Source organism: Rhododendron vialii, chromosome 10a, assembly GCF_030253575.1.
Source record: "Rhododendron vialii isolate Sample 1 chromosome 10a, ASM3025357v1".
Classification (NCBI taxonomy): Eukaryota; Viridiplantae; Streptophyta; class Magnoliopsida; order Ericales; family Ericaceae; genus Rhododendron; species Rhododendron vialii.
Window position 1 is genome coordinate 35,927,808 of NC_080566.1, and position 15,668 is coordinate 35,943,475.

A 15,668-nucleotide genomic window follows, 5' to 3' on the forward strand; every position below is an offset into this window, starting at 1 on the left:
CAATGCAAATTTTCTTGTAGTGTTACGATGTTCAATCAAATTGATTTTTCGCTTGAAATAAATGAGTTTTAATTTAGTACGATAATTTATTTTTCTAAAATCTTAATAAGTTTGGAAGTCAAAATGCACATGATTCCTCGGCATTTTAATGTTTTGGAGTATCCAAAAAAATGGACGGTTGGAATTATCGAAGTAGGCTGAAAAGTGGCCCAATTTTATTAGGGTTTTGAAGGAAGTTTTTGAGAGTAATTAATGGAGAGAAACAGAAAGAGAATATTAATTGGAAACCGTGCCTAAGGTTTTTGGGACTCCAAAACAAGGAAAGATCCTGAACAGTCCATCCAGACCCAATGACCCGAAGCTATAAATATTCCCATCCTCTGACATCTCAAAACCCTAACCAGTCTCTCCACACCTCCGCAACCTCCATCTTCCGCCACTTTCAACCACCGCAAAAACCTATAACTCCACAACTATCTCTCTCTCTCTCTCTCTCTCTCTCTCTCCAAAAAAATGTCCAAGAAAATAATACTATCTGACAATAAACGCAAGCTATCTCTCACATGCGCGGCGGCAATAATCGAGATCAATGTTGATCTTCTAACAGAAATACTCCTACGAGTCCCCGCCAAATCACTCATCGGATTCAAATCCGTATCCAAACAATGGCTCTCTCTCATCTCCGACGCCCGATTCTGCCGCAACCATACCCGACAAAATCCCTCCCCTCCCATCTCCGGCCTCTACTTCTACCCCAAACGGCCCGAACGAGATCAATCGTTACCATTAAACAATCGACTCAACGCCGTCTCGGTTTGCGATCACCCAGGGACAAGTCTTCCGAGTTTCTCATTTATGGAGGATTCAGGACCAGGATCTGCATTAACAGTTGCTCACTCTTCCAATGGATTGATGCTGTGCACCTTTGGGATTTCCAATTACACGGTTTGTAATCTGACCACCCAAAAGTTCGTGGTTCTTCCCAAACTCGCCGTTCTAAATTACAAATCGCTGGTTTGGTTACGACATTACTTGATTTATGATCCTAAGAAATCACCTTACTATAGAGTTGTGGTGGTTAGTAATACTTATGATCACTCGGGTACTTCCCGATTCGATGTGTACTCTTCCGAGAGCGGCTCTTGGAAAAGCACGGTTGCCACCCCGGGGATTTCCAACCCGGTGTTGGGACATGGGGCCGTTTGGAATGGAGCAATCTTTTGGATGCATTGCTGGCCGGGTCCTGAGAGTTGCTCGGAGCATGATCACTTTTACTTTCGATTCGACATAGATGCAAAGAGGCCAACTACGACAGGAGTGCCATCCCCCGGTAATCATTCTAAGCTGATTATGTATTTTGGAGAATGTGGGGGCCATTTGCTTCTTATACAAATTCCTCGCCACAATGCTACAGAATTCAGGGTGCTTGAGATGATGGACGGTGAGAATAAATTTCGGTGGACTGTCAAATATAGCGTTGATCTAGGACCCTTAAAATTGCCAAGAAGTATCTCCTATAGGTTTTCGGTGTTAGGTGTTATGAATGTGGGAGCAAATGAAAATGATCTGGCAGTGGTGTTAGACGGTGGAGGCAAAGTCATACAGTATAATATTAAGGGCAAGACATCGCGGGTGCTTTGTTTTTTGGGGTTCGGAGATGACTTTCTATTTTCCACATCCAATCCTCTCAGGGGTTCTTATCACTTCATCGAAAGTCTAACGCTTGTTTGAGTGATGTCCACTTTTTTTTTTTACATGTTGAAGAAATGTCAATAGTCTTTTGATTTGGTTCAAAACGTTGATTTATTTGCTATGATCTCATTGTAGTAGGTGCTTAATTGTTCTTCAAAAGTCTAACTTATGTGTTAAGTGATCTTGAAGCTGTGTCATAGTCATGTTTGTTTTGTTTATCATGGCCCAGATTGATAATCCAGTACCAATTCACCAACCCGAGGGTGTTTGTGTTATTACGAAACCCGTCCCATGGGTTTGTAGTATCTCAAAGGTTCATCGCAAGATTGTTCAGCCAACCGCAAGTTTTAGATAAAGCAGGCCAGGCGGTGGCTGATTTTATTGCTTATTCAGTTGCAAGAGCAAGACGTTTTTTTGGCAACTACCCTTTGGATGGATATGGGATCAGAGCAGGCGGTGGTTGGTTTGTACTAACGTATGTATGCCTTTAAAATGTGGGAAAAAAATGATTTCAGAACAATAGTAGTATTTAACTGATCAAATGGTTCATGAATATGGGCAAGTTTTGGTTTGCCTCGCAATTTAAGGCCCCATTTGTTATCGCTGACTTTCGGTTTTTTTGATTATATGATCAAAAGTCTTAATATATGTTGCAAACATGTTTATTCAATGCTCCTCAAGCACTACCGCACATTGTGCTGCATGAATTTCTCCTCAAGCACCTTTTTTGAGCCAGGAAACTTTGCTGAGATTTTGGAGAATATCAAAGCCTAACAATAAATCTTTTCCTCTGGGAAAAGTTGGATGATAATAGGCTTGCTGATTAGGGTGATAACAAAAGTTTCTCCATTAGCTGTTGTAAAGGGCCTGAAATAAGACTGCTAGTAAGACCTGGGAAGGATTGTTGGGTTGAGAATGGAGGCTGCTGCACTAGTATCAAAGAAAGCGACGACTGGTATGGGTTTCTCATATTTTCCAGGCAAGATTTTGACCTTGGCTAAAGGCTGAGCCAGCATGATGTTGAAAAACCCAATTGTTTGGACTTCATAGGGGAATGAGTCAGGATCATCAGAAGAGTCACCACTACCGCACATTGTGTTTGGTGTGGGAGTCATCTCGATCACTATGTGATGGAGCATAGACCCATAAGTGCTAGAGGAGTATCTTGGAGCACAGCTCCATGAGAAATAAATAATTTTCCACGTTCAGTATAGACAAGATCCTTCGTCGTGACTGTTTTCCTAACTAGTTTGCTATAGCCTAGTCTAATTTTGAGCGTTAAAGGATCTGTCCCAAACACAAATAAAAAATTTCAGAATTGTTCGGTTTCTACGATTGCTCGAGAAGAGCATTCATGCTAAAATTTAATTTTGACTTGACGTCATCTACTCTATATGACGTCAAACTTGGTTTGAAACTTCAACTTAGGAAGTCTGATCAAATTGATTTTTCATACAATACATGTCTTCAAATTAATGAGTTTTTAATTTATTAACTAGTAAGTTAATTTATTTTTCTAAAATAAATATGTTTGGAAGTCATAATTAATGCACATGATTTCCAGGCATTTCCAATGTTCTTGAGTATCAAAAAAATGGCACGGTTGAAATTATCAGAGTAGGTTGAAAAGAGACCAAGGCCCTGTTCAATTTTGATTTTAAGGGAGGTTTTTGAGAATATTAAAAGAAGAGAAATACATAGGAAAAATCTATTGAAGATCGGGCTCATGGATTTTGAGACTCCCAAACGAACAAGCCCAAGAGATCCTAATCAGTCCGTCTAGACCCAACGACCCCAACCGATGGCATATTTATGTTCTATCCCTCTAACATCCCAAAACCCTAACCAGTCCATCCACACCCCTACAACCTCCATCTTCCGCCGGCCACTTTCAACCACACCACCAAAAAAAATGTCCAAGAAAATAGCACTATCTAACAATAAAAGCAAGCTCTCTCTCGCATGCTCGGCGGAAACAATTGCGAGCAATGTTGATCTTCTAACAGGAATACTCCTACGAGTCCCCACCAAATCACTCATCAGATTCAAATCCGTATCCAAACAATGGCTCTCTCTCATCTCCGACGCCCAATTCTGCCGAAACAATACCCAACAAAATCCCTCTCCTCCCATCTCCGGCCTCTACTTCTACTCCAACTGCGACCGAATTACCCGTGTCTCATTTCATGATCACCCACGGGCAACTCTTCCAAATTTCTCATTTCTCGATGGATCAGGATCTGGTTCTGAAACAATAGTACGTCACTCTTCCAATGGCTTGATGCTGTGCACCATTGAGTTTTACGATTTTGTAGTTTGTAATCTGACCACCCAAAAGTTCGTGGTTCTTCCCAAACTCGCCCTTCATGCGATCAGGTTTCAATATTACTTGATTTATGATCCTAAGAAGTCACCTTACTATAAAGTTGTGGTTGTTAGTTTTGCTTATGACTTGCAAACTTCCCAATTTGATGTGTACTCTTCGGAGAGAGGCTCTTGGAAAAGCACAGTTGCCACCCCTAGGATTCCCAACGTAGGATATGGGGCCGTTTGGAATGGAAAAATCATTTGGATGAGTTGCTGGCCGGGTCGGGAGAGTTGCTCGAAGCATGATCACTATTACTTTCAATTCGACTTAGATGCAGAGAGGCCAACTATGACTGGAGTGCCATCCCCGGCCGGTTATCATTCTAAGGGGATTCTGTATTTTGGAGAATGTGGGGGTCGTTTGCTTCTTATACAAAATCCTAATCGGTACTGTGGTACAGAATTCTGGGTGCTTGAGATGATAGACGGAGAGAGTAAGTTTCGGTGGACTGTCAAATACAGAGTTGATCTAAAACCCTTACCATTGCCACCGAGAAGCACCTGTGGGTTTTCGGTGGTAAGTGTTATGAATGTGGGAGCAAAAGCAAATGATCTGGCAGTGGTGTTATACGCCGGAGGCAAATTCATACGATATAACATCAAGTGTAAGACATTGAAGGTGCTTTGTGATTCGGAAGGAGGTGACTTTCCAGCTTGCTTATCCCGTCCTTGTCACTTCATTGAAAGTCTAATGCCTGTTTGAGTGATGTCCTCTATCTGTAGAAGAAATGTCGATATTTTTTTGATTTGGTTCAAAACGTTGATTTATTTGCTATCTCTGTCATAGCTTAGTAGGTGCAATTGTTCTTCAAAAGTCTATATACCTTATGTTTAAGTGAGATCTTGAAGCTATGTCATAGCCTTTTTTTTATAACAGTAAGTCTGTTTTTGTTAATAGACCCAACCTTGTTTGAAGGTGCAATATGTTACGTTCATGTTGAACCTTATAACTACTTAAAAAATATGAACCTTAGTGGAACGGGGCCAGAGTCATTTCCTTTTGGACACCCTTGGCCTATGTCGCCAAATTATCAAATTAATGTTGGGAAAAATGTCATCATGCCGCCGGCTCTGGTAGGAAAGCCACTGTGATTGAGGATAAGAAATTCCGTGCTGTGAGAAGGAAATACAAGTTTAGAACCTCTGTTCTAAAAATTGAATCTGGATGACCGTCTAGTTGACACCTAGGCGCTAGGCGGAAGTCCAACGCAAAGATAAAAATTGGCCTAGGCGCTGACTAAGGAGCCTGTCAGCCCAACATAGACATTAGCTATCCTTTCTTGGGACCGAGAGTTCCAAACCTGTTTGATTTTATCCAGTCCCCTCGTTCGGGGAGTTTATGAGTTTGTCCCGAGTTAAAAAAATAATAATAATAATTTCATTGGAACTGTTCATTTTGCACAACTCGTTGGTAGAATACCAATGTCAAAAATCAAGAACTAATCGCCTTTTCTGCAAAGAAAAAATAAGAAGCCAAAATTGGTTTGAAATTTCAAGTGTTTAATTTTCTCACACAAATGTTTTTTTTTTTTTTCATATATCAAACGACATCTTATCAAATCATACCGCCTGCCAACACTTTTGTCATGTAGTTCCTCAATTCCAATTTGTTAGTTCTTTGCGAGAGTTTGTGTCATTTTGACATTGCTTATATCTTGTTATTTATAATTCAATGTGATTTTCAAAATTTTATTTAATAGAACTAATTGAAATTTATCAAATACAATCCATTTGTATATATAAGCTACTAAAGAATATATAACAAATTTTCTAATCCACTTAAGGTAAACTGAGGGACGGAGAGAGTTACACATTTGTTCTGAGATAAATGAGTTTCGATTGAGTGAGACACTTTAATTTTAATGATAAATATAGTCCAAGACTGTCGATCGAGGAAACTGAGCAGCGAGAATTGTAGTAGAAATGGAAAATAACTTACGGAAGATTTAATGGTAAGTCATTTTCATCCAATTGATGGAAAATATTTTTCTAATTTTTTACACAACCAAACACCAGAAAATAGGTAAAATATTTTACGCCCAAACAAACGGAGCCTAAGTGTTCAATTTTCTTGCACAAATGTGGGGGTTTTTTTTTTTCATATAGCAAACGATATCTTATCGAATCATACCGCTTGCCAACACCTTTTCATGTAGTTCCTCAATCCCAATATGTCAGTTCTTTGCGAGAGTTCACATCACTTTGACATTGCTTATATTTCATTATTTATAACTCAATGTGATTTAAAAAAAATTATTTAACAGAATTAATTGAGACTTATCAAACACATTAATCCATTTGTGTATATAAGACTGAAGAATATATAACAAATTTTCTAATCCATTTAAGATAAATTGAGGGACGGAGAGAGTAACACATTTGTTTTGAGATAAATGAGTTTCGATCGAGTGAGTCACTTTAATTTTAAAGATAAATATAGTTCAATTTCATATTCGTTGATATTCAATCACTATGATTTTGGACATATTGGTGTTGTTCGTTTTTTTATTTCAAAATTCTTAGGCATGAACTCCAATAATTTTTATTTATTTATCTTTTTGTACTCATTATTTTCAAAAACCTCAATTAAAACTCAAACCGAACAGAGCTACTGAGAATTTGAGATTTAATAAGGTGGGCTGGACCGTAGAAATCCCGATCCTAAACAAAACCCACAACCAGACCCAAAACCCCAAACCTATAAATTCTCTTCCTCGGAAATCTCCAAACCCTAAAACCACTCTCTCCACACCTCTTCTCTCTCCTCATTCTCTGTGCATTCTCTCCGACTAGTTCAAAAAAATGTCCAAGAAAAGACTACTACTCTCTCTCACATGCTCGGCAGAAATAATCGCGGGCAATGTGGATCTTCTAACTCAAATACTCCTACGGGTCCCTGCTAAATCACTCATCAGATTCAAATCCGTATCCAAACAATGGCTCTCTCTCATCTCCGACTCCCGATTCGCCCGCATCCATACCCAACAAAACCCCTCTCCTCCCATCTCCGGCCTCTACTTCTACTTCAACCACGATAGCTCGCTGTCCTTAAACCGAATTACCCGCGTCTCCTTTTGCGATGATCACCGGCGGACAACCCTTCCGAATTTGCGGTTTCTCGATGGATCAGGCGCGGGAATATTAGTACTTCATCACTCTTCCAATGGCTTGATGTTGTGGTCAAATGGGGATCAAATCTATCTGGTTTGTAATCCGACCACCCAAAAGTTTGTGGTTCTTCCCACACTGGCCGCCGTTGCATCCGAATCCAAGTTTCGTTACTTGATCTATGATCCTAGGAAATCACATTACTATAAAGTTGTGGTTGTTAGGTCTTCTTATCACAAGAATACTTCCCAATTTGATGTGTACTCTTCCGAGAGTGGCTCTTGGAAAAGCTCGGTCGCCGCCCCGTGGATTCCCAACCATTGGTCGGGAAATGGGTTCGTTTGGAATGGAGCAATCTTTCAGATGACTTGCGTGCCGGGTCCGGAGAGTTGCTGCTCCAAGCATGATCACGTCTACTTTCGATTTGATATCGATGCGGGGAAGCTAACTACGACTCGAGTGCCATCCTCCCCAGATACTAATATTTCTAAGGAGATTCTGTGTTTCGGAGAACGCGGGGGTCATTTGTTTCATATACAAGTTCCTTGGGACAAGGCTACGGAATTCAGGGTGCTTGAGATGATGGAAAGAGAGAATGACTATCGGTGGACTGTCAAATACGTAGTTGATCTAACACCGTTAATACTGCCACAAGGAAGAGTCTGTACATCGCCAGAAAGAAGACGCCGTAGATTTTTGGTGATAAGTATTATGAATGTGGGAGCAAGTGAAAATGATCTCGCAGTGGTGTTGTACTTTCGGGGCGAATTCGTACAGTATAATATCGAGTCCAAGTCGTGGAAGGTGCTTTCTGATTTGCCGCTCGGACGTAACTTCCCAGCGTGCATATCCCACGATCCAAAGCAATATTCTCATCCCTTCATCCAAAGTCTAACGCCTATTTGACTGATGTCCTCCACGTCAAAGCAAATGTCATAGTCTTTTCATTTGGTTCAAAACGTATAATATTTGCTCTCTAATCGTAGTAGGTGCTTGTTGATCGAAAGTCGAACTCCTGTTATAGTGATGTCCTACTTGTTGATGCAATGTCATAATTTTTTCGTGTGGTTCAAGATGTCAAATATCAAATTTCTCTTTTATCGTAGTTGGTCCTTGTTCATCTATCTATAGTATAATGCCCGTTTTGAGGGTTGTTTTACTACGTTGAAGCAATGCCATAATCTTGTGAGATATATATGCTTCCATGATGAGTTGAAGCTGCTTGTTATGTGCAACTTAAAATGGATATTACAGTAATATCGATTTCGGGCAATGGCGCTTACCCAAAGCTCCGGCTTGTTTGTTTGAAGAAGTTTTGTGGACTCTAGAGTTAGAGAGAAGTTTTTGGGTACCACGTGGTAGTACCCAGTCCACATTCAAGCCGTCCAAACGTGTTTTGGACAGCCCAAATCCGAACACTGTCTCTCCCCCTCAGCCAAATTGTCTATAAATTGATGGAAGAATTGGTTACGGGTCGTAATATAGAAATGGCAACTAGCTTCTTAATTTTTCTTCAATTCTTTGAGGAAAAAATGAGATGATATTGTTGAAAGCGACGTCAATGACGCAAATCGTGCAATAAATAGATGGAAGAACTGATTACGGGTCATTTGCAACAGAGATAATAAATCCAATAACGAATTCTATTAATGATTTCCATTCAGTTCCTTTTTGTATTCCTGTTTTTTCAAGTACTAGTACTTGTTATGATATCACGAAATCGAAGTTGAAAAGTTCCATAAATTTTGGGTTGGTATAGCACTGCATTCCTCCTCAGGCCCGAGATTCTCTGTGCCGAAAAATGGCAAACTAGTCATTCACCTCCAGCGACAAAAACATGCTGACGCTTCAAGAGAGCTGCATGGACCCTTTGGCAATCTGCCATTACTAAAAATAACTTGTAAAATCAACGAAAGCACCCTATGAGTAGCTCAAAGGTCCGGTTCAGATTTAAAGTTGATCTTATTTTTGAAAACCATAATGAGACTACTGAACTGTAAAATCAGACCAAATAGGGCGCACGCTTTGGTTCGTATTAGATAGGTTTAATGGTTATTTCGGTTAGTTTGAACACCCCTAGACCCAATATTGACACGATCCTTTCGAGGGACTGAGTTCGTTTGCTATGGTCTCCATGTTAGTAATTTAATTTAATCAACGAGTATCTGTAATCTTAACGTGGGAAAATTAATAAGTATTTAATATCATGGAGCTCGTAATATAATTGAGATAAGGACGGGAGTGCAATTATAATTCTGTAGTGGGGTGAATTATAATTAGTGAAATAAGAAATAGAATCCTCGTGGATTAGGTTTTCTTATTTACACTGGAAGCCCAGACTTATTACTCCTTAGGTTCCTATCGTAGTCCTATATATACACGTTATGCTCTCTAGATCAGTTGGATGTTTTTCCATTATTCAGTAAATAGAGGCAGGCTTAGAGAGAGCAAACAGATCACGAAAGAGTCCACACTTGGTTCGTGTTCTAGACGTGGAGGGAATACGATAGAAAATTGTAAAGTACGGTCGAGCAATATTCATGGTTTATAACAAGGCGTGCTATAACAAGTTCAACCAGCGTTCGTGTCGCAGGAAGTTGAGGTAGAACCCTAATTCCGCTTTATAGGGTTTTACAATTTTTTGTTGTCTAATCTGTACGCGTCATCACTGGGTCTTGAGGATTCGGTTTTCCAACACTCCAATCCCCTCTAATAATGAGCACTAGCGAATGCTCGTACCTAAAGGCACGACGCAACACATTTTGAAGACGTACAACTAAAATTACGGGTCGAACAATGAGCAAATGGAGGACATATTGAAAAAAATGGGTAGAAACAATATAAAATATGGTATATGCACAGGTTAAATCGATGTGCAAAAAATATTCAAGCAGGTCAAAAATTTAAGTGTACTACGGTTCAGCCATGGGCATCGATTCGAAGTCGTGCCTAAAGGCACAGTTTGAACAATCAGCACACAGAAACAAATAGTACTAAACCCACATGCAATATACGGCTCAAACAATCAGAACATGCAAATTAATACTAAACTTGCCTGCAATATATCAACCCCTGTCCAACAAATTCAACTATGCGACAAATAATAATGTAACATATCCATTGATAGAGACAACTGTATAGCTTAAAAATGGTCACATAAACACTCAAAAAAAATGTTTTTGCTTAAATATTTTTTTATTAGTCTTTCTTTGAATACCCAACCAAAATATATATAAACACTCAATTCTAATAGTTTGGAACATCTAACCCAAAAATGAAATGAATACTCAGCTTAAAAACAATTGAACACTCGGTCACAACCCAAGTACAGCTCATCAAACCACATGCTACACTATAGGTAAAATGTTAGTCTCGATGCAACATATTTTTGTTGTTGCAAAACTTTGATATATTAATTACCTATGCCTACAGCACTCCGCAACAAAAAAATTATTTGTTAAGCCCCTATCCGTGTGTACATCACTACCAATGATAATCCTTTCGCGTTTTTCATTGAATTGGAAGGGGCTTCACAATTTTTAAACACATAAAAGATGAATAGAATCGGAAGGAGTGACACATAATTCTTTCACGTTTTTCAATAATAGAGAAAATACGTGTAACCAAAAAAAAAAGAGTAAATGCCATACACTAAAAAAAGAGTAAATATCATAATCTCAAGGAAAAGAAAATGGATAGTAAATATACAGAACTCACCTTGGTGATTTCGGATTTTGGTGGTATTGAACTTCCCAAGGGAGACTGATAAAAAAAAAACTTTCCAAGAGAGAGAGAGAGAGAGAGAGAGAGGAGTTGAGAGATAGAGAAAGTAGGAATATTTAAATATACATCATCTTTATCCATACCATGTAAGAATTCATCATGCCTCTTTTTCATATTTATGTTTTCATCCTCTTAGTATGTGAATTACCTTTCTTACCCTTTCACAAATATACATATATTATGTTTATTGCTTTCCTAATTTAGTGGGATCGGATTGGATTATTTTCCCAATTTAGTGAGATTAGATTGGAATGGATTGGATTGATTTCCTAATTCAGTGGGATTTGGCAAATTTTAATATGATTGATTACTTTTATTTTTTTATCCTATTACTTTTATATTTAAAATTAAATCGCATCAAAACAATCATAATTCATGATTTTTTGGTAATTTTAATATGATTGATTACTTTTATATTTCAATGATAATATTTGGAGGTATGTCATGTTTATTAAATCGGTTTCAAGCTAGATTACGAATGGTCATGAAACGTTGAAATTGACATGGTAATTTAACTATGAAACGCTGATCGCGATAACACTTATTTTGATGGTAATTTAACCATATTTCATGGATTAAGATCAATTTTTTTTAGGAACATGACGTGATAAGTTGACCACATCTTTACATGTTTTATTCATTCTTTGAGTTGACTAACCAGACAATAAAAAATTATATTTTTCATTGATCTTATTACACAGAATATGGCTAAATTATCATAAAAAAAGAAATAACATGACATACTCAATTTGGTACATGGTTAAATTACCATGATGATTACAACGTGAATACGATAAATATCCCATGATTCGAACAAATATTTCATGGTTGACGGTTCAAATGATTTATCAAATGAAAATAACAGAGAATCATATTCAACGGTTTCAATTTCATGGTATACGGTTTCAATTTCTTTGAATATTTTCTCAATAGCCAAACAAGAAATTACGGCACTAAACAAGAGTCTTGGAAGAGAAACTCTAGCAAAGGGATTTCCTCTAGAACCCAGTTAAATCGAATGGGAGTAGTTGAGAAAATCCTGAATAAATTGAACCAAAATAGCCCTCAAATTATGAATCGAACCAAAACATGAATAAATCGAAAAACGTAAATAAATCAAACCAAAATCGACATCGCCTCAAGCCCAGCTCTCGTCGACCACCGGCGAACGTTTTCTGGCCACCGATGATCAATTTGTTTCAGGTGTCCGGTGCGGCGAGCTTATACGCTAAAACCTCATCAATTTTACAAACCCATTAGTAATTTCCAAATCCCAAAACCAATGGCATCAACATCACCAATTTCACTACCCCTGTTTCCTTGCACCAGAACCAGCCCCCACCAGAAAACAAACAGGGCATTATCAACGATCGTATTGGCGTCGCTGCGGAATGAGAACTACGGGAGATCAGCGGTGGATGAGAACCTGATCGTGCTGCGGAAGAGGATCCACGAGATGAAGTGCGAGCTGATGGGGTTGTTGCAGACCTGGATGATGGACGCGAGGCCGTGTTTGGTTTTGGGTGCGATCTTGGTGGTTGCTCTGAGCGTGCCCGGGGGGGGGGGGGGGGGGGGGGGGGGGGGGGGGGGGGGGGGTTCCAAATGCCGGCGGTGATCGGAGAGGCCGCTCTCTCCAAAATTTGCAAATATGGAAATGGGTTTTGTGGGTGGAGGATATTGTTTAATGATTTTCCCAAAATTTATGGGATTTGTTGGGTTGATAATTTTGAGATCCAAAATTTCCGGAATTGAACGGAAATCGTGGGACGGAAATCGTGATAATCTCGCGAGGACGAAAGGGATTAAGGTTTCGTCCCTAATTTCAACTATATATATATAACAACAACAAAAGGGCAATAATGAGATAAAAACTAGTACGAGGACGAAATCATAATTAGTCAAAAATGGGAGGACGAAATCTTAACTCTATTAGGCTTCTAAGATGAATAATTAAGCCTCCCGAGAAAGTATAGACGAAGAATGTGAAAATCATATGAACGATGTATATAAAATTTTATTTTCGGTAATTCCGTAATGTACGTTTCAGAGCCTAGAAATAGGAAAAGGAATGTTGGCGGGTTTTGGTTTTGATGATTTCGTACAAAAGTTATAATTTTGCTCTTCATTTGAAAAATGCCTTAATGGGTGCCGATCAAAAAAAAATTAATGCCTTAATGGGTGGTTTTTAATACAATGTCTTAATAGGAGTAAATCAAGAGTAGAGCTATAAGGGAAAATAAAAAAAATTATCAATAAAATAAAATCACTCAAAAAATCATTCCTTTTTTGAGTCCGTTGCTCTTCATTTCAAAAATGCCTTAATGGGTACCGATCAAAAAAAAATTAATGCCTAAATAGGTGGTTTTGAATACAATGCCTTAATGAGAGTAAATCAAGAGTATGGCTATAAGGGAAATTAAAAAAATTACCAATCAAATAAAATCACTCAAAAAATCATTCCTTTTAGAAACCAATATACCAGGAAGAGATTTTAACAAAATGAAGGGTAGAGATTTATGCAAGGGTATAAATCTGAACCGCTAATTGTCTTTTAGATTAAAAACCAGTCATGTCTTATTATATAGACTAGGATTTGTCCGTGCCTGAAGGCACAACGTGAGACCTAATTAGTGGCAATTGTGCAATTAATATTGTTTGAGAAAAAGGGAAAGCCGTAGAATTTCGACCCGGGGACCCTGCCGAGCGGCACCCCTGCCGAGCGGGTGCCGAGCGGCCAATCCGGCCGTTCATCTCGGAATCAACGGCCCGAATCGAAACATCTTTTTCCTTTTCTTTTTCTTTTTTTTTTAAATCCGTTCGGTACCTTTACATCCGGGCCATCCAAAACACTTTTGGACGGCCGAGATGCGCTCGGCACCGCTGCCAAGCACCTCTGCTTGGCAGCATCTCCCAATCCGTAGAATTTATAGAGCAAATCAATAGTTAGAATTTATAGAGAGATAAGATTCAAAAACTCTTCTCCCTTGTTATGCAGATATTATCTTCCTCTTAACATCTCAAAACCCTAGCCAGTCCCTCAACACCCCCACAGCCTCACAAACCTATAATCTCTCTCTCTCTCTCTCTCTCTCTCTCTCTCTCTCAACAGCGGTAACATTACTACCAACACAAAAGAGAACATCTCAACAGTTGCAATCGCTGCTCTTCACTCTGCTCATTCAATCTGCATTATCTCCTTTCTGAATCAAAACATGTTAAAGAAAATAGCCCTCTCTACCAACACAAAGAGGCTATCTCTCAAATCCTCCTCGCCGGAGAACCACTCACCGCCGCCCTCCGCAGAAATAATAGCAAGCAATGTGGATCTCCTCACAGAAATACTCCTCCTGCTCCCAGCCAGATCACTCATCAAATTCAAGTCCGTATCCAAACGATGGCTCTCTCTCATCTCCGACTCCCGATTCGCCCGCAACCATACCCACGAAAACCCCTCTCCCCTCCCCTCCGGGCTCTACTTCTACTCCCGACAATACGCCTCGTTACCCTTAAACGATCAAATCACCCGTGTCTCGGTTCACGATGACCCACGAACCAGTCTTCCGAATCTATCATTCCTCGAAGATTCAGAATCAAGATCTGAAACCAGAGTACTTCACTCTTCCAATGGTTTGATGTTGTGCTCAACTTTTGATACCTTTAATTACGTCGATAAGAATTATTTTATCTGTAATTTAACCACCCAAAAGTTCACGGTATTTCCCACACCCGTTGTATCCGAATCGTATAGTGTATTTGGATCTTACTTGGTTTTTGATCCAAAAAGATCACCTCACTATAGAGTTGTGGTGGTTAGTTTTTCTTACGACTGGAATACTTACCAACTTGATGCGTACTCTTCCGAGAGTGCCTCTTGGAAAAGCCCGATTCTCGTTCCGGAGATTCAATACCATGATAGGACCGGGGTACATGCGGCTGTCTGGAATGGGGAACTCATTATGATGCTTTGCGATCACGGGTCGAATTGGGAGACTTGTGCAAAGCATGACCACTTCTACATTCGATTTGATATTGATGCAGAGAAGCTAACTACGACTCGAGTGCCGTTCTTGGACAGTAATCTTTCTCGAGGGGCATTGTATTTCGGAGAATGTACCGGTCGTTTGCTTCTTGTACAACGTTGTTGGAATGATCCTGCGGAACTTGAGGTGCTTGAGATGATGGACGGAGAGAATAACTTCCGGTGGAATATCAAATACGTGGTAGACCTAACACCGTTCATATTGCCGGGCAGAAGAAGTTGTAAATTTGTGGTGATCGGTGTTGTGAATATAGGAGCAAATGAAAATGAACTCGCAGTGGTGTTATATATCCGGGGTGAAGTCGTACAGTACAATATCGAGTGCAAGACGCGGAAGGTGCTTTGTGATTTGCCCAGAGGTGACTTTTCTGCCGGCGTACGCCCACTTTTCGAAGATACGTTTCGCTTCATCGAAAGTCTAACGCCTCTTTGAGTGTTGTCGCTACATGTTAGAAGCAATGACAGTAGTCTTTTCATTTGGTTTCGAAACGTTGAGTATTTTGTTCTCTAATTCTAGTTGTTGCTTGTTCATTGAATGTCTAAAGTTTTTGTTTTTGGAGCGATGTCGTCCTACGTACATGTTGCAACATTGTCCTAATCTTTTCATTGATTGAATATTTTGCTGTCTAATTGCAGTGGCTGCTTGTTCATTGAAGACTAACACCGGTTTGAGCGATGT

At 39.4% G+C, this 15,668-nt stretch overlaps 4 protein-coding genes across 4 annotated transcripts; all 4 read left to right on the forward strand.

Annotated features, from left to right (window-relative positions):
* Nucleotides 1–489: 489 nt before the first annotated feature.
* Nucleotides 490–1,731, forward strand: LOC131303178 (F-box protein At5g07610-like). Its single transcript, XM_058329959.1, has one exon. It carries the CDS (start codon nucleotides 514–516, stop codon nucleotides 1,729–1,731), a length of 1,218 nt encoding a protein of 405 aa, XP_058185942.1. The 5' UTR covers nucleotides 490–513.
* Nucleotides 1,732–3,604: 1,873 nt separating this feature from the next.
* On the forward strand, nucleotides 3,605–4,762 carry LOC131303180 (F-box protein At5g07610-like). The gene has a single exon (XM_058329960.1). The coding sequence runs from the start codon at nucleotides 3,605–3,607 to the stop codon at nucleotides 4,760–4,762; it is 1,158 nt and encodes a 385-aa protein (XP_058185943.1).
* A 2,099-nt stretch (nucleotides 4,763–6,861) lies between these two features.
* LOC131303181 (F-box protein At5g07610-like) lies at nucleotides 6,862–8,073 on the forward strand. The gene has a single exon (XM_058329961.1). It carries the CDS (start codon nucleotides 6,862–6,864, stop codon nucleotides 8,071–8,073), a length of 1,212 nt encoding a protein of 403 aa, XP_058185944.1.
* A 4,159-nt stretch (nucleotides 8,074–12,232) lies between these two features.
* LOC131303182 (F-box protein At5g07610-like) lies at nucleotides 12,233–15,422 on the forward strand. Its single transcript, XM_058329962.1, has 2 exons — nucleotides 12,233–12,473; nucleotides 14,101–15,422. The coding sequence occupies exons 1-2, from the start codon at nucleotides 12,233–12,235 to the stop codon at nucleotides 15,420–15,422; spliced, it is 1,563 nt and encodes a 520-aa protein (XP_058185945.1).
* The last annotated feature ends 246 nt before the right edge of the window (nucleotides 15,423–15,668 follow it).

Bases quoted from the DNA above. Each gene is read 5' to 3' on its own strand.
- LOC131303180 (XM_058329960.1), top strand. From the start codon at position 3,605: ATGTCCAAGAAAATAGCACTATCTAACAATAAAAGCAAGCTCTCTCTC.
- LOC131303181 (XM_058329961.1), top strand. From the start codon at position 6,862: ATGTCCAAGAAAAGACTACTACTCTCTCTCACATGCTCGGCAGAAATA.
- LOC131303182 (XM_058329962.1), top strand. From the start codon at position 12,233: ATGGCATCAACATCACCAATTTCACTACCCCTGTTTCCTTGCACCAGA. The intron at 12,474-14,100 runs GTGCGATCTTGG...ACATCTCAACAG, and splicing joins GAGGCCGTGTTTGGTTTTGG to TTGCAATCGCTGCTCTTCAC.
- LOC131303178 (XM_058329959.1), top strand. From the start codon at position 514: ATGTCCAAGAAAATAATACTATCTGACAATAAACGCAAGCTATCTCTC.